An 18,313-nucleotide genomic window follows, 5' to 3' on the forward strand; every position below is an offset into this window, starting at 1 on the left:
ACCCCCTAACTAGGGTTCCAAGCCCGGCGGGAAGTTTCCAACCTTGTAACGTGGAAATATGCCGCGTTACATATACTGGGACCGCAATGTCCATAAATATCTCCCGAGAAGAACATAGTCCAAATGGTATCCTCCAAAACCTCATCGATATAGATAATACATAAATATATCTCTCATGCTTCAATCTCATGCATGCAACAATTCTACTATTTCTCAATGCATCAAAGAATGATATACCACATGCTTATGGTTTTTGAAAGTATTCTTGGACCCACGTTGGCCCTTTATGAATTTTTGAAATATGACTCATGTGAAATGTCAAAGTGCTCTATAACATGCTTCTAATTCATGTATAAACTAACATGAAGTATTCAAAAATATATCATCATGCTCGGTTTGCAACATAGCAATGTCTATATATTTCACTCAACAAATATGCTTCTATTCTCATTGATCAAATAATACAATTTAATCATACTTTCATAATAAATCATATTCTCAAAGGATCATGCTTCTATACTCAATAAAAATCTTATCTGATCATAAAATCAACAATTTCTCAAACACAGGGAACTTAGCAAAATATGCATTGTGTAACAATTCTTCACATAATCCTTCATAACATATTTGTTTTTAATCCAAATTCAACGAAATCAAAGCCAAAACGTGCGTCGAGACGATTCCGAAGAGCCGAGCCACAAGGGCCCGTAACACTCGGTCCGAAACAACACGTAGCTGAGCCACAAGGGCCCGCCCACTACACAAAAATCCTTCACAAACAATACTCAGGGACCTGGGGCGGGACTCTTCATAGTCCGCCCCTGGAGTCCCGTTGATGCGCCGGGACTAGGCAACGACCCTCCTCTAGGGCCGTGCCCTAGTCCCGTGCCACCACGGCTCTAGCCGGCGGCCCTTCTGATGCGCCGCGGCTAGGGCCGCCACTCTGATCTTGTGCTGTTGTGCACCAGATGGCATTTCTCCTGCAAAATCTCATTCAAACAAGTCCAAAACAATCTCAACAACTCACAAACACATACTAGATCACTTCTAAGCATAAACACATCAAAATCTCATAGTTTCTACTCATTTCTACTCAAAACCAGGCTTCACAGAGCCAAATCTAAAGAGGAATCCATGGGGGTACGGTTATACCTCTTGTAGTCTAGTCTTCTTGCTTGGATCTCTTCTTCCTCTTGACCTAGCTTGAGCCTCCTTCACCACCTACACTTCCCAAACACACCTTCTATCCTTAGCCTAGAACCTCTAAGACTAAAGAAAACTAGAAGAGAAAAGAGGCTAGAATGAAGGATGAACAAGCTTACTAGGTTGTTGTCTTTCTTCTTGTTCTTGACAGACAAACAATGTGAGGAAGAGGCAAAGAATGAGAACAGGAAAATGAGATGGAATAAGAGGGTTTATATAGGGTTCAAAACCCTAGGATGATTCACAATGATTGTTTGAGGGCAAAGGGGTAATTTTCCAAGATAAAAGATAATTCTATAAGGGATTTTGGATGTCTTGTGGTCCACCATGTAACATGAACCATGGGCTAGAAATGTTATCTTTTATTACTTTGGAGTTGAAAGTGAATTTTTCCAAAAGCTAAATGGTTGAACACTTGTTCAAAATTCCCTTTTGAATTCTCATGGTCTCACTCAGATAAAATTCTTGATTTAAATCTTGGTACGCGAAGTACCCGAAAACTTAGGGATTTTCGAATGGAATTTATTTCTTCGGTGTCGAATTAATTTAAAATGCGACAAAATTATTTTATTCAAACACCGTTTGATCGCAAAATTTTTTAATGGAGTGAAAAGCTATTTTGGAATTTCTTAATACTGGATTTATAAAATGAAATTTTGGGTTGTTACAGCGACGCACTCCGCGAACTGGAAAGTTTAGCTTACACTACAAGGAAGCCACTAGATAGTGTTTGCAGGTAGGGCGCCTGAAAACTTACAAGAATAATAGTTCTGTCACCTCGGACAATCCTACACGTAACTACGGGGCAACCATTTGACTAAGCCAACAAGAACGCGCCACGCCAAGTCACTTACATTTAGAGCAATAAATGCATAGTTGACTTACTTAGTATAAATAGGAGGATCCTCTCACTCACTTGTCATATTCATCTCATTGTAACAACAACGCATTATTTTTAACATCACACCACTCGTAATTTACTCTACGTTGCAATCTACTTCACTTGTAATCATTCGTTACTTGTAATACAACGTAGTCTAGCCTTGTACCGCTCAGTAATCACCCGGTAGATGACTGACCTACGAGCACCTTCTTTTATTTGTTCACAACATACGTATTCATAGCGTAGTTGTAATCCTGAGACTATTTACGTTATCACTTGCATTGATATACGCCAAGATACGGAATGATACTTTGATAAATTATGAAACACTAATTCAAAAATACACATTGAACATCAGACTATTCGCGCAATGTGTGTGTGGTAACTAATCATATCATACATGTGTGTGTGATAACTAGTCATATCATACACGTCATTGGAAACTCGATGTTTGTTTGTGCAGCAGTTGCGATGATTATGTTTTTGTCGAGCAAAGATGTCATCTTGGGGTAATATATTTCTCCAAATATATATTTAGAGAAAAGTACATATTTGGAGAAATTATATATTTTGAAGAAATCACATATTTTGGAGAAAGTATATATTTGGAGAAATCAAATATTTTGGAAAACTTATTGGGGTTGTTGTACCCTTGTTTTGACTGTAGTATCCAAATATTTGAGTTAAAACTCCGATTTTATGGGGAGTATTCAGTATAAAACATCTTGAATACTAGTACTATATGTCTTATTTTGCATAGTAGCCCGGTAGAAATCGAGTTGTTATACCCAACAATTATATCGTGGACCATGGTCCAAAAACGGCGCCGTTTCTTTAAGTAAAGAAACGGTTGCGTTACAGTTTAACGGAGCTCGTATTTTTGGTATGTTAATTACAAAATGAAGCTACAGTGTATTTAAAATGAAACTGCCTCACATATTATTTTTATATTACTAAATAAAACTGTAGTTGTGTTGAAATGAAACTATAGTATATATAAAATGAAATTGAATAGCATATACAGTTTCACATATTTAAGTGTATATTGTCTAGTGAAACTGTAGTTATATCGAAATGATAGTGTAGTTGTGTTGTAATAAAATTATAGTGTATATAATATGAAACTGAATAACAATTTCACATATTTGAGTGTATAATGTCAAATGAAACTGTAGTTGTGTTGAAATGAAATTTCAGTGTATATAAAATGAAACTGAATAACAATTTCACATATTTGAGTGTATATTGTCCAATGAAATTGTAGTTATATTGAAATGATAATGTAATTGTGTTGTAATGAAATTATAGTGTATATAAAATGAAACTGAATAACAGTTTCACATATTTGAGTGTATATTGTCGAATGAAACTGTATAGTAGTTATAAAGAAATGAAATTGTAGTTCTGTTGAAATGAAACTACAGTGTATATAAAATGAAACTGAATATGTTATACAAACAAAGTTACTTTTTGCGGAACGGCGCGAAACGGGTGCCGTTTCTTTTCATTAAAAGAAACGACACCGTTTTGATACCTGGACTACAATACATTGTGGACCGCGGTTCACAGTAACATTTGCATGTTATACCATGGACCAAGGTCCACTTTGCAAGGTGGACCCTGATCTTAAACGACGTATAAATTGTGTATTTTTAGTATTGGAATTGTAAACTTCTAGAACATAAATTGTGTTCTAAGTCAAAACACATAATAGCTGTAGAAGGGAATTTGTGAATACAATACAAGGTCATCAAATCCTAATTTGTTAATATTGTGTGACTGTAGTATTTGAAAGGAACTTTGAATACAAAATAAGGTAATCAATTACATATATGTTTACATTGTGTGTTCATAGTATACACATTTGAATTTTTAAAATGTAAATTGTGAATATTTGGACGTGGGTTCATAGAATAATTTGCGGTAGAAATCATCTTGGGCTACTTGGGCTATTTACTACTCATCGGGTTGAAACCCCTTGGGGGTGTGTCACTGAAGATTTTGATCCAGTTCCATTTGCGTAGTGTTCAGTAGAATGATTACTGTTCACTTGGGTTATTACCTCGTTTGAGTAGTAGTCAGTAGAAACATGTCCTAGCTACTTGGATCATTTACTACCCATTGAGTTTGAAAACCTCTTGGGGGTTATACATGTAAAGTTTTAGTCCACTTCCATTAAAATGAGAAATTTGTGGGGTATTCAGTAGAGTGGATTACTGTTCACTGAGGCTTATTCATATAAGATCCTATCCCATTGAAAATGATTTTGGACAAAGGATATTATTTCTCCATATCCATTGAAAATGATTTTGGAAAATTTTGTGCAGTGTTCAGTACATTGATTTTTGTTCACCAAGGCTTATTCATATAAGATCATGTCCCATTAGTGAGTTTGGTGTTAAAATGAGAATTTTTGCGTAGTGTTCGGCAGGGGATCTACGGGACCAACTCAACAACAATCGCAATGGCGGGTCAACTCCAATCGCCACACCTCTAGCCCTAAGCTTTTAAGACAGGGTGGCCACAATCCAACAAGCCACAACCTTGCTAACCCGGCTCATTAAGGGGCTCCAAGGAATAGTGCAATACAAAAAATGCAATTGTCACTTGCGTTTTGTCTTCATTTCATATACGCTCAAGAAACAAAAGTACCACTTGCATCTCTTGTTATTTTTCAAATTTTTTTGTTAACAATTTAAAAAATTTTCATTTGAGACTTACGTTCCTTGTCAGACATGTCCCAAATGAATTTTTACTAGTGTACATTTTTTAAAATCTTCTCATTTTTGTGGTTGCCTCCTAACTGCTTCCTATTTCAGTCATTGAGCCGAGATGGAAGTGATGTGTAGGGCCGGCGGCCGGGCATGGTAAGAAGACAAATAAAGGAGCCAGGCAGCCAGCAAGCTCTTCTCGTACTCTTGATTGCATATTTTATCTAATTAATCTATCTTTCAGTGTTCAGCTTCTGTATATTACATATTTTTACCAAATTAAAGATTGCAATTGAGAGAGAGATCAGAGATGGCTTGTGTTGCTTTAACTTCTCTAATTAGGAGCATTGAGATTGAGTTTCTGCAACCCACATCAAGGGTGAGGCTGTCTCTCCATCGACCACTAATCAAATCTTTCCATGCAAACCTTTCTTGTTTGCAAGCCTTTCTCGACAACAAATCCAGTGGTGATGGAGATTTAGAAATCCAAATCCGAGACTTTGCACTCAAGGCTGAAGACGACATCGAAATTCAACTTAGCAACACCCTTCTCGCTGAAGCCGACATTGAAATACAACTTAGCAAAAGAGAAAAAGCTTTCCACAAACTCCATCAAACTTTGCAAGAAGCTGCAAGAAATGCAGCAGAGCTAGTGTCGGAGTCATGTGTAAGTGAGAGAGAGAAGGCTAGTGTTGCTTTAACTATTCTCATCACAAAATTTAAGCATTGCATTAATTTGCCACGATTCCCAAAGGTGTATTTTGGTGGTGCAGCAGCAATGGAATCTTTCTTAGAAATGTTGTTTTCTCTGCGAGCCTGCTTATTGCAAGAGGGGAATTCCAATTCCAATTCCAAATCTGGGGCTGCAATCAAAAAATTGGAAACCAAAATCAGAGTCTTCGCACTCAATGCTGAAGACGGCCTCCAAATACAACTAAACAACTTCCTTCTAGCCAAACACACTTCCAAAGAAGAAGCTAATTCCCAGGAGCTCAGTCAAACCTGGCAAAAAGCAGCCGGATTTGCGGCAGAGTTGTTGAAGAGCATCAAAAAAGCAAAAGCTTCCCAAGAAGCAGCAGAAGAGTTGTTGAACTGTAATAAAAGAAGCAATGAAGAAGTTGATGATGATGAGGCAAATCAAACTCAACCATTAAAACATGCTAATGTTGTTGAGTATGATGGTGATGGATCCTCCTCGCATGCCTTTCTAAAGCCTGAGGAAAGAATGGTTGGTCGTCACCATGATTGTACAGTCATAAAGGACCAACTCCTTTCTTCCCGTTTTCAAAAACTAAAGATAATCTCAATTGTTGGAATGGTGGGTATTGGAAAGACTACTCTAGCAAGAAAGTTGTATAAAGATCCATCAGTTGCATCGCATTTTGATGTAAGAGGTTGGGTTACTATACCTCCTCAACACTACAATAAGAGACAAATGCTAAGTGAACTTCTTCAGTCAATTACGCCAGAGGAGCGAAATGCAATTGAAAAGGAAAGCACTTCAGATGAACTACAAATGCAGGTACGCGAATGCTTACGTGGTAAGAAATATCTAATTGTTGTGGACAACCTTATGAGCAATCAAGCCTGGACAGACATCAAAGAGTGTGTTCCTAATGACAAAAAAGAAGGAAAATGCATATTACTAACCACTCGCCACTTCAACCAATATTACTATGGGAGCTATTATATCCATAGCATGACTTTGCTAGATCCGAAAGAAAGCTGGGAACTATTTTGTAATATCCTTTCTATCGATGAAGAGCACTTGGCCCCTGAATTTGAAAAAATTAGGAACCATGTTGTGGAGAAATGTGATGGATTACCCCAGTTAATTGTTGAAGTTGCCAACCGTTTATCTAAATGCAACAACATACAACAAGGGTGGAAGAAGATTGAGAAGGAATTAGAGTCATTGGGATTTCTTGATCGCAGTGCACTCATGGTCAGTTACAATATGTTACCACATCATTTGAAAGTATGCTTTCTATACTTTGGAGTCTTCCCAAAACGTAATAGAATTCTAGTTAAAATGCTTATAAGGTTGTGGATTGCTGAGGGATTTGTGAAGCCATTGGATCATAATGAGTTAGAAGATCAACTTTATGAGTACTTACAAGAGCTTATTGATAGAAGCCTTCTCTTACTTGAAGATCTAAGTTTTGACGGCAAAATCAAGACTTGTAGAATGCATAGTGCTATGCATAGCTTCTGTGTTGTACAAGCTCAGAGAGAAGGTATTTTTTGTGCAGTAAATACTCAGCAACATTTAGGATTGCCATTAAAAGCATTTGCAAATTCATGTCGTTGGCTAAGTTTGTACTCACACAGTTTGACTATTATGTGCTCTTTGATATGAACATCGCTCGCTCCATTTTCTTCTTTCATGAAAATCCAGAAATATTTCTTCCTCCCAAGCTGCTAAGAGTTTTGGCTTTTGATACTTCTATATCACTTCAAAGAATGCCAGTCCAATTAGGGGGTTTAATTTTTCTGAGATACCTATCCATAACACAATGGTTCAATGATCTGAATGATGTACTGTCAAATAATCCAAATTTAGAGACACTTATTGTTTCTGGTAATGGAGCACCAACTGTCCATTTGCCATCTAGTATTTGGAAGCCACAACACTTAAGGCATCTCGAACTTGGCAGTTCATATATGGTTAGTCCTCCAAGTGCAGATAAAAAGAATTTACAAACATTATCTTGGGTGGTGAGACCGGATCGTTGCAAAATGGAGGTGTACAAAAAGTTCCCTAAGATAAAAAATCTGAAAATTTTGCTAAAGGATGACTTAGATCCTGGTCACATTGGAGGATGTTGCAGCAATCCTATTATTTCGGATCATTTTTACTATTTGGAAGGGCTTGAGAAGCTTAGCATTTCGGTTTCTATTGGTTGCAGTGCAGCCCTTCCAAAACAGTGTATGTATCCTTTAGGACTGAAGGAGTTGAAGTTGAGTGGGACTTATATTTCTGCGAGCGATTTAAACGTTACCAAGTTACCCGAGCTTAAGGTGCTCAAGTTGGAAAATGCCTTCCATGGAACAGTATGGAATGTTGCTCGAGGAGGATTTCCTAAATTAATATCCTTGCTCCTTGAAGCTAAAGAACTCAAGCAGTGGGTACTTAGCAACCCGGGTGACCTTTGGGAGCTCAGACACTTAGTCTTAAGATCTTGTAATTGTTTGGAACAGATGCCAAAGTGTCAAGGTTACAAGTTGAAATCCATTGAGTTGAAGGGGTGTCACTCTTCCCTTGTCACTTCTGCCAAGCAGTTTCAACAGGATTTTAAATACAGAAATATTGAGGTCTTAAGCTAAAGCGTGTTTCATTCTTAATTTTTATTTCTTTTTAATTTAGTGCTGACTTTTTTTACAGAATCAATCACTGTTTCTTTTTTATGATCTCATTTGTTTATTGCATTATTTTTCATTCTTAATTTTTATTTCTTTTTTAATTCAGTGCTGACTTTCTTTACAGAATCAATCACTGTTTCTTTTTTATGATCTCATTTGTTTATTGCATTATTTTTCATTCTTTTTCTATTCAATGCTGATTTTTTTTTTTAAAACTATTTTATATTTCTGATCTTATTTTGTTTTCTGCATTATTTTTCACAGATCAAAATCCTGGACCCCGAATATGATAAATCACAGAATACAGATGCAGAAGTGTCTATGTAAGACGACTTTGGCAGCCTCATAGTATATACGGAGTAACTGTTACAAAATGGTATGTGTTAGGTTACAAGTGCTGATTTTTCAATTGTGTAATTTTGCACTTTCTAGGGTTACATCCCACTTTATTTTATTTTATATAAGTAATTATACAATCTTGGTTTGGACTTAGCTTACACTAGAGTCAGGCTTGTATAGTTGTACATACAAAATGTAAATTCATTTTTCTAATTTAGAATAATATTACTCTGTCACCAAGTTATAGTACTGGAAATTATGGAATTTCCGACCACCTAAAAGTAATCTTAAATTAAGTTGATACCAAAAAGTGGTCGGAAATAGCAACAAAGGTTTTTCTGGATACTAAAAGTGGTCGGAGCAAGACTTTCGACTTGATTTAAGATCACTTTTAGGTGGTCGGAAATTTCATAATTTCCAGTAGTGTTATAACCTGAATGAAGATCGGGGCTGTGGGTTGGAATGGTGTTGTTTACTTGTACAGTTATATTGAAGGTATAATTTGGTTGTTTCCTTGGACCTCAGCTCTGAAAATGTGCAGTCAAGATGACACTATGATCTAATTCGGTAACATAATTGAAAGATGCAGTATTGCTTAACCTGGTTTTGTCACTGTAGTATTGTCAAGACAATAAATAGCTCGTGAAGTTACTTTCTTTGGTTAGAAGTTAATGATTTCTCCTCGTGAACGCAATAAACTTACTACTGCAGAGTATCCAGAAGTTGGTAATTGATGCTACTGAAACATGGGCTCAAGATTGAGCTGTCTGTCAAAAAGACAGTGGATAACCAAACATTGTGAAAGAGATAGATCTAATGTTGATGTTTTGTCTTTTTGAAGAAATCATGTTGGTGACTCCGGCAAGCTGCCAAGCAAGTAAATTCATATTTCATTTGGTGCCTATATGTGATGATCAGTATGCAACTTTACATCTCTGTTTCTGTTTCTTTTCTGTTTTGCAGTTAATCCCAAGTACAAATATGCTTTTGCATATCGGTATATGCTAATCGCATACCTTATTGAAAAAATTTCAAGCTAGAAAGCAGCTAGTCTCAAGTATTGAAGATCTACAGGTAAGGGGAATTGCTTGGTTATGTTCCGTCTAAACTTGGATAATTGATATTAATTTGCAATGCTAAGTATAATTCTAAAAATTCTTCATGAGATTGATTACATCCATTTCATGCATTCTGTAAGGTATTGAATGATTGATTTACAGTGATATTGGATAAATGATGTGCTGATTTTTCAATTGAATAATTTTTGCATTTTCAAGAGTTACATCCCACTTTATTTATTTATTTATTTTATCTAAGTAATTATACAAGCCAGGTTTGGCCTTACACTGGAGTTAGGCTTGTATAGTTGTAATTACAAAAAATAAATTCATTTTTACAATTTAGAATAATATCATTCTAGCACGACATTATAACCTGAAAGAAGATCAATATTGCTCTATATATATATATATATATATATATATATATATATATATATATATATATATATATATATATATACATAAATACACATGTGCACGCCAGGGGTTATTTCCAATAACCCAATAGAAAGGTGCAGTACTGTTGGACTATGGTTTTGTCATTGTAATATTGTCAAGATAATAGATATTTCAAGTAGTTACTTCTTTAATTTTGTTAATATATAGTTCATGATTCCTCATTATTCATTAATGAAAGAAACTTATGATGATGTCGCGATGATTGATTGCTACTTCAGAGTATCCAAAAGTTGCTAATAGATGGTATTAAACCAAGGGCTCAAGAGCTTTTTGTCAAGAAGTGTAATACCCACAACCTTATAAATAAAATATATATATGTTTAGTAAATGAGGTCAACAAGTCAAAGCTTATTAAAATTTGATATTAGATAAAATTACTAAATTACCCTTCTCTACCCTTAAAGATTAAGGAATCCCTTGGTCTTGGAGAAAGATATCTTTTAAAAGAAGATAAGGGGAGTTGACTAGAGAGAGATAGGGGAAGGGAAGACCTTGAAGCTTGGATCTCCATCTTCTTCAAGCTTAGATCTCTAAGATATTGGGTATTCTAGGTGAGTTTAACCTCTATCTTTTACTCATTATGAGTTGGGTTTATCTTTGGAGCCCTAAGATTGATATTTGAAAATATTAGGGATTTTGACAAGGAGTATTTGGGCAAGCTAAATAGCTAAGATTTGGATGTTTTAGGTAAGTGTGTATTTCTCTCAAAACCATTTTTACCCTATACTATAAATTAAACTTGTGATTTGAGTTGTATATTGAAATTTTGAGCTGCGTTTACTGGAATTGTTGTGAACTGTGTTTCCGGACATGAATTGTTTACTTATATAATCTGGACTGGAATAGTCATCAAGTGTAGAGATGGTAGAATGGCCTGTGGTTGTTGTGTAGGTAGCAGTAGGTCGTGGGTTCCACTCTGGCTGTTAGCAAACCTTATGTTTATTTTTCTGTATGTATTACATGCTTATAAAATGGATTATTTGTTTAAAGAGAGAATTGAACTCCTAACCTCATGCTTATATCAACTTAAGTTCTTCCAACTATGCCATTTCAATTCCTTTGAGATTACTTCGGTTTAATAAACTATTTTATGATGTTTAAAGAGTTATGTACTAAGAAAATTGTTATTTTGAGAATGGTTTATAACTTGCATATTTCGTAGTTTGATAAACTTATTATCTACTTTGGAAATATGTACTTTGTTATGTGACTTTAAGGAAATGATTTTTGCTACATCGGGCTATTTGATTATAAGAACTATTTTGAGTGTTTGATTAAACTCATGAGGCAACCTACATTTTGTTGTTTGTTTTGTTTGGCTTGGAACGTTCCTAAATGCTCATTCCGAATCGTCGAGCTTGACTCATTCCGAATCGTCGAGTCTTTTGAATTATTTGTTGGAACGTTCCATCCGGCTCATTCTGAATCGTCGAGCCTGACTCATTCCGAATCGTCGAGTCTTTTTGGACCATTATATCGATAATGGCATGTGCCACAGAATATAATGGTGGTTGTAGGTTGCCAATGGGTCATATGTTAAGGAATGAATTGTGCTTTTGAAAGTATTGTGTTATGAAATATTGTTGATGCCCATGTAGCTAAAGTTTCTTGTTTTGTGAGCTTATGTATTGTATGATGGAGTGACTCTTGAAACTAGGAGACTTACTCCTAGTATTGGAGCTTATCACAGACTTTTATTTATTTGGTTATTCTCTTTGAGCCTTTGTATTTTTGGTAAACCATTGTGTTTGGTTTTGGTGCTTGTGATTCATTTTGGACACACTACTCTTGATTGTAAATATTTAATAGTGGATTTGATGAGTTTTGAGAAGAACTAGTTGATTATATTTTGCCATTTTAGCTGTGGAATTATTATGTATTCAAGTGTTATTATGAAGGTTCCGAGAGGTATGTATGGTTAGGCTACGTATTGTTACAAGTCCTCATGTAACGATACGGCCGGGTCATGTCCTAGAGGTGGGGCGTGACAGAGTGGTATCAGAGCCTAGGTTTAAATCATTAGTTGGTCAAGAAGTTAAGTTTGAATTTTTGCAAAATTAGGCTTTAACCTAGCGGATGATAAGTTTAGGCTTTGAGCGAGCTTTGGATGTGGTTTCCTGAACATTTTTGCTACTGTGGTCATACCTTCTCTGTTGTGAATTTAAGGAGTGTTGCTTTACGAGGACTAGGAGGGGTGTTCCTACATGTGGCCGAACTTGTCGAGTTACGTTGTTGATAAATTTGTTGCCTATTCGGAACATAGTTTTGGATGCTTACGTGCTGTGTGATTCACGTTCTTCGCTTTGTTTTATATTGGAGAAGTTTGCAAAGAATTTAAATTTTCAAGCTAAGTTGAGTGAACTTTTGAATGTTAGTACCCCTATGGGGAAAATTGTGGTGACATATACTTGGTTTCAAGATGGTCATCTGCAACTTAATGGGAGTGACGTGTCAATTGATTTAATTCAGTGAGATATGCAAGATTTTGATGTGATATTAGGATTGGACTGGCTATCCAAAAATTATGCCTACATTGATTGTGCTTGTTGAAAGGTGTATTTCAAATTCCTAAATAATCTATCTTTACTACTGGGACACTTTCCTAGGAGTGGGGTGTTGGTGTCAAAAGTGCCATTGAAAGTAATTTATGCATTGAAGGCTTAGAAAGAATTGAGAAAAGGGTGTAGCGGTTTCTGGACTTATGTAATGGATACCCACCAGAAAGAAGTTAAGTTAGATGATATCCAGTTGTTAAGGAATTTCCATAGGTGTTCCCAGAGCGTTTACCTAGATTACCTCCAAATAGAGAAATTGATCGAGTTTGAAATAGAGGTTGTTCCTAGAACTACTCCAATCTCAATGGGTCCTTATCGCATGGAAACATCTGAACTACGTGAGTAAAAGGTGCAATTATTAGAATTGCTTGATATGAGATTTATTAGACCTAGTGTATCTTTTTGGGGTGCACTAGTGTTGTTTGTGAAGAAAAAGGATGGTAGCTTGCGATTGTGTATTGACTATTGGAAATTGAATAAAGTTACTGTCAAGAACAAGTATCCTCTACCTCACATAGATGATTTATTTGACCAATTCAAGGTGTTAAATACCTTTCAAAAATTGATTTGAGATTAGGGTACCATCAATGGAAGGTTAAAGCTAGTGATGTACCCAAGACTACTTTTAGGACCGGTATGGCCATTATGAATTTTTGGTGATGTTGTTCGGGCTAACCAATGCTCCTGCTTTCCTTATGGATTTAATGAATAAGGTCCTCAAGCTACTTCTAGACAAATTTGTTGTGGTATTCATTGATGAAATTTTGGTATATTCAAAGAGTGGGGAAGAGCATGCTCAACATCTGAGGACCCTCTTGCACACCTTGAAGGAAAAGGAATTGTATGCCAAGCTAAGTAAATGTGAATTTTGACTTAAGGAGATGTCTTTTCTTGGTCATGTAATTTCTAGAGACAGGATTTCTTTAGACCCAACTAAGGTTGAAGCAATAACACAATGGCATAAACCCACTAATGTTGCATAAGTAAGAAGTTTTTTAGGTTTAGCAGGGAGATTTGTGAAGGAATTCTCATTAATAGCTATGTCATTGACTCGATTAACTCAGAAAGGTATAAAGTTTGAATGTGATGAGGAGTGTGAGAAGTGCTTTTAAGAATTAAAGAAAAGATGGGTTAGTGCACCTATCTTAGCCTTACCATCCGGGAAGGTGGTTTTGTAATTTATAGTGTTGCATCAAGAAGAGGATTAAGATGTGTGTTGATGCAAAATGATAAGGTGGTAGTCTATGCTTCTCGACAATTCAAGCCCCATGAAGTTAATTACCCCACTCATGACTTAGAACTAACAGCTGTGGTATTTTCTTTAAAAATTTGGAGGCAGTACCTGTATGGAGAATCTTGCCAAATATTTACAGACCATCGAGTTTGAAGTGCCTCTTTACCCAAAAGGAATTAAATATGAGTCAACGACGATGGTTAGAACTAATAAAAGATTATGACCTCTCTATTAATTATCATCCGCGTAAAGCTAACGTGGTAGTTGATGCTTTAAGTCGTAAGTCTTCCACGGTTAATGTGGCAGTGGTGACCACTCAAACCCAATTGTTGAAAGATTTGCAAGATTTAGAAGTTGAGTTTTTTTTTCGCAAGATAAGCAAGGGATATTGGCAGCTATGACTGCAAAATCGGCATTATTAGATCGCATTAAAGTTGCCCAAGTTTTAGATCCCGAGCTGATTAAGATTCGAAAAAAAAAAAAAAAAAAAAATTTCAAGCGGGTGACCCAAAGGAGTTCAGTGTTCATGATGATGGATCTATATATTTCAAGTCCTGACTATGCATTTCAAATGATGTTGAGATAAGGAAGGATATTTTAAAGGAGGCCCATCAGTCTCACTTCTCGGTATATTCAGGTACTACCAAAATATATAGAGATATGAAAAATAATTTCTAGTGGAGTGGTATGAAACGGGGCATTGCCGACTTGGTGGCTAGATGCATGATATGTCAATAAGTCAAAGCTGAACACCAAAGAGCTGCAGGATTATTGAAACCCGTAGAGGTACCTCAATGTGGGATCGTATATCTATGGATTTTGCGATTGGATTACCGAACAGTCAGCACGGGGAAAATACAATTTCGGTTATTGTGGATCGACTCACTAAGGTTGCACATTTTTTCTACCCATTAAGAAGACCTAGCTAAGTGGTATGTGAATGAAGTTGTAAGGTTTCATGGTGTTCCTATTAGTATAGTATCTTACCGAAACTCTAGATTTGTGTCAAAATTTTGGAGAAGCTTACAACGAACCATGGGGACTGAATTAAAATTAAGCACTGCACATTATCCACAAATAGATGGGCAAACAGAGAGGACTATTCAGACCTTGGAAGATGTGCTTCAAGCTTGTGTCTTGGATTTCAAAGGTAGCTGGAGTAAATACTTAACTTTGATTGAGGTTGCATATAACAATAACTACCAATCGAGTATAGGAATGGCACCTTTTGAAGCTTTATTTGGAAGGAAATGTAGATATCCTTTATATTGGAATGAAGTTGTAGAAAGAAAGATCTTAGAGCCAAAACCTGTACAACACACATTAGAGAAGATTCAATTCATTAGGAAAAGAATTAAAGCTTCTCAAGACAGACAAAAGAGCTGGGCTAACTTGAAAAGAAGAAAATTGGAATTCAAAATTTGAGATTTTGGGTATTTAAAGGTTTCACCAACCCGAAGAGTAGTGAGGTTTGGAGAGAAAGGAAAATTAAGTCCACGTTACATTAGACCATTTGAGATTTTGAGTAGAGTTGGTAGTTTGGCATATGAGCTAGCCCTATCACCACAACTAGCTGGAGTTCACAATGTATTCCATGTATCAATGCTACGAAGATACATTGCAGATCCGGGTCATGTGGTGGAGTATCAACCTTTGCAAGTTAGAGATGACTTAACTTATGAAGAAGTACATCTTCGCATCATTGACCAAAAGGAACAATTGTTGAGGTTCCGATTAATCCTCTTTGTTAAAGTGCAATGGTCACATCATACTCCAAGAGAAGAAACATGAGAAAAGGAAGATGATATGAGGATAAATATCCAGAACTCTTCAAGTTTGAAGGTATGCAAGTTTCGAGGACGAAACTTATTTTAAGGAGGGGAGATTGTAATACCCACAACCTTATAAATAAAATATATATATGTTTAGTAAATGAGGTCAACAAGTCAAAGCTTATTAAAATTTGATATTAGATAAAATTACTAAATTACCCTTCTCTACCCTTAAAGATTAAGGAATCCCTTGGTCTTGGAGAAAGATATCTTTTAAAAGAAGATAAGGGGAGTTGACTAGAGAGAGATAGGGGAAGGGAAGACCTTGAAGCTTGGATCTCCATCTTCTTCAAGCTTAGATCTCTAAGATATTGGGTATTCTAGGTGAGTTTAACCTCTATCTTTTACTCATTATGAGTTGGGTTTATCTTTGGAGCCCTAAGATTGATATTTGAAAATATTAGGGATTTTGACAAGGAGTATTTGGGCAAGCTAAATAGCTAAGATTTGGATGTTTTAGGTAAGTGTGTATTTCTCTCAAAACCATTTTTACCCTATACTATAAATTAAACTTGTGATTTGAGTTGTATATTGAAATTTTGAGCTGCGTTTACTGGAATTGTTGTGAACTGTGTTTCCGGACATGAATTGTTTACTTATATAATCTGGACTGGAATAGTCATCAAGTGTAGAGATGGTAGAATGGCTTGTGGTTGTTGTGTAGGTAGCAGTAGGTCGTGGGTTCCACTTTGGCTGTTAGCAAACCTTATGTTTATTTTTCTGTATGTATTACATGCTTATAAAATGGATTATTTGTTTAAAGAGAGAATTGAACTCCTAACCTCATGCTTATATCAACTTAAGTTCTTCCAACTAAGCCATTTCAATTCCTTTGAGATTACTTCGGTTTAATAAACTATTTTATGATTTTTAAAGAGTTATGTACTAAGAAAATTGTTATTTTGAGAATGGTTTATAACTTGCATATTTCGTAGTTTGATAAACTTATTATCTACTTTGGAAATATGTACTTTGTTATGTGACTTTAAGGAAATGATTTTTGCTACATCGGGCTATTTGATTATAAGAACTATTTTGAGTGTTTGATTAAACTCATGAGGCAACCTACATTTTGTTGTTTGTTTTGTTTGGCTTGGAACGTTCCTAAATGCTCATTCCGAATCGTCGAGCTTGACTCATTCCGAATCGTCGAGTCTTTTGAATTATTTGTTGGAACGTTCCATCCGGCTCATTCTGAATCGTCGAGTCTGACTCATTCCGAATCGTCGAGTCTTTTTGGACCATTATATCGATAATGGCATGTGCCACAGAATATAATGGTGGTTGTAGGTTGCCAATGGGTCATATGTTAAGGAATGAATTGTGCTTTTGAAAGTATTGTGTTATGAAATATTGTTGATGCCCATGTAGCTAAAGTTTCTTGTTTTGTGAGCTTATGTATTGTATGATGGAGTATATTATGACTTCGATATGGTTTAAAGATCAAGTTTTGCATCTAGTTATTACTCTAAAGCTTTTTGTATATTATTGGGGTTACTTGATCCGGGGTTGAGAGGAGTACCACTTACTGGGCATTAGCTCATTATTTGTATTTTTCCTAATGTTTCAGAGTAGTTAAGGACATGTGAATAGCACGAGCACAAGTGGTGGGGTCTTGAAGGTGACTCTTGAAACTAGGAGATTTACTCCTAGTATTGGAGCTTATCACAGACTTTTATTTATTTGGTTATTCTCTTTGACCCTTTGTATTTTTGGTAAACCATTGTGTTTGGTTTTGGTGCTTGTGATTCATTTTGGACACACTACTCTTGATTGTAAATATTTAATAGTGGATTTGATGAGTTTTGAGAAGAACTAGTTGATTATATTTTGCCATTTTAGCTGTGGAATTATTATGTATTCAAGTGTTATTATGAAGGTCCCGAGAGGTATGTATGGTTAGGCTACGTATTGTTACAAGTCCTCATGTAACGATACGGCCGGGTCATGTCCTAGAGGTGGGGCGTGACAAGAAGACAATGGTTGACTTTTTATTACCAGACATTATGAAGGAGATGCTTTTGCAGATTGTTATTCTCATTGAATACAGTTATTTGAAAATGGTAAGTGTGAGGCTGCATGTGTCTTTGTATCTGCATGACAAATGTAAAGAAATGGTGTTGCTACCTTGTTCAGATAATTGAAGGTTACAAATGAATTGGTTCCTCATGACTTCATCAACTGATCTTCAATTCAGAACTTAGATTTATTTGTTTGGTGCTTTTTTCCCCGGCCTTGTCATCACAGATCACAATTGCCTTGTTTCAAAAAATGCAGTGGGTATTCTTTGACAGACAAATAGTTTCTCATTTGCAGGCCATTAAAGATGAGCCCAACTTCACTTGTGAATTGTGAAAGAAAGTTTGGAGTGGTGAGGAGTACAGAAAAAGTTTGGCATGATTTTATGAAATTTGTATAGGCAGAATTCAAAAGGTTTTAATTTCCTGCAACTTGGAGAAAAATATACTGAAATTTCTTTCTTTTGTTAAGATGAATGTGGATCTGTTACATACAAGAAGGGCTCATGCACAACACGCGTTAAAAAAAAAAATGATGTTCAATAAAACCAACATTTTGGTAAAACAAATTAAAATGTAATATTTGAAGAAGTTGAAGTTGAAGTTGAGTGGGACTAATATTTCTGAGAGGGATTTAAATGTAATTGCCAAGTTA

At 35.8% G+C, this 18,313-nt stretch overlaps 2 protein-coding genes across 4 annotated transcripts in view; both read left to right on the plus strand.

Annotated features, from left to right (window-relative positions):
* The window catches only part of LOC109192092 (putative late blight resistance protein homolog R1A-10), a 185,287-nt gene that overhangs the window by 36,606 nt on the left and 130,368 nt on the right, over positions 1-18,313 (plus strand). The gene's annotated exons all lie outside the window — the stretch shown is intronic.
* LOC109192085 (putative late blight resistance protein homolog R1A-10) overlaps positions 1-18,313 on the plus strand; it is a 44,707-nt gene that overhangs the window by 12,608 nt on the left and 13,786 nt on the right. Inside the window, exons 3-6 of one of the 3 annotated variants that reach the window (XM_019342687.1) lie at positions 7,612-8,112; positions 8,425-8,536; positions 9,211-9,376; positions 9,463-9,573. In XM_019342687.1, the coding sequence (XP_019198232.1) occupies positions 7,612-8,112; positions 8,425-8,487 (564 nt within the window). In that variant the 3' untranslated portion in view covers positions 8,488-8,536; positions 9,211-9,376; positions 9,463-9,573. Of the gene's footprint in view, positions 1-7,611; positions 8,113-8,424; positions 8,537-9,024; positions 9,185-9,210; positions 9,377-9,462; positions 9,574-18,313 lie in introns of those variants that run through there. The other 2 variants (XM_019342686.1, XM_019342691.1) reach the window with 2 other exon arrangements.

Source organism: Ipomoea nil, unplaced genomic scaffold, assembly GCF_001879475.1.
Source record: "Ipomoea nil cultivar Tokyo-kokei standard unplaced genomic scaffold, Asagao_1.1 scaffold1768, whole genome shotgun sequence".
NCBI lineage: Eukaryota > Viridiplantae > Streptophyta > Magnoliopsida > Solanales > Convolvulaceae > Ipomoea > Ipomoea nil.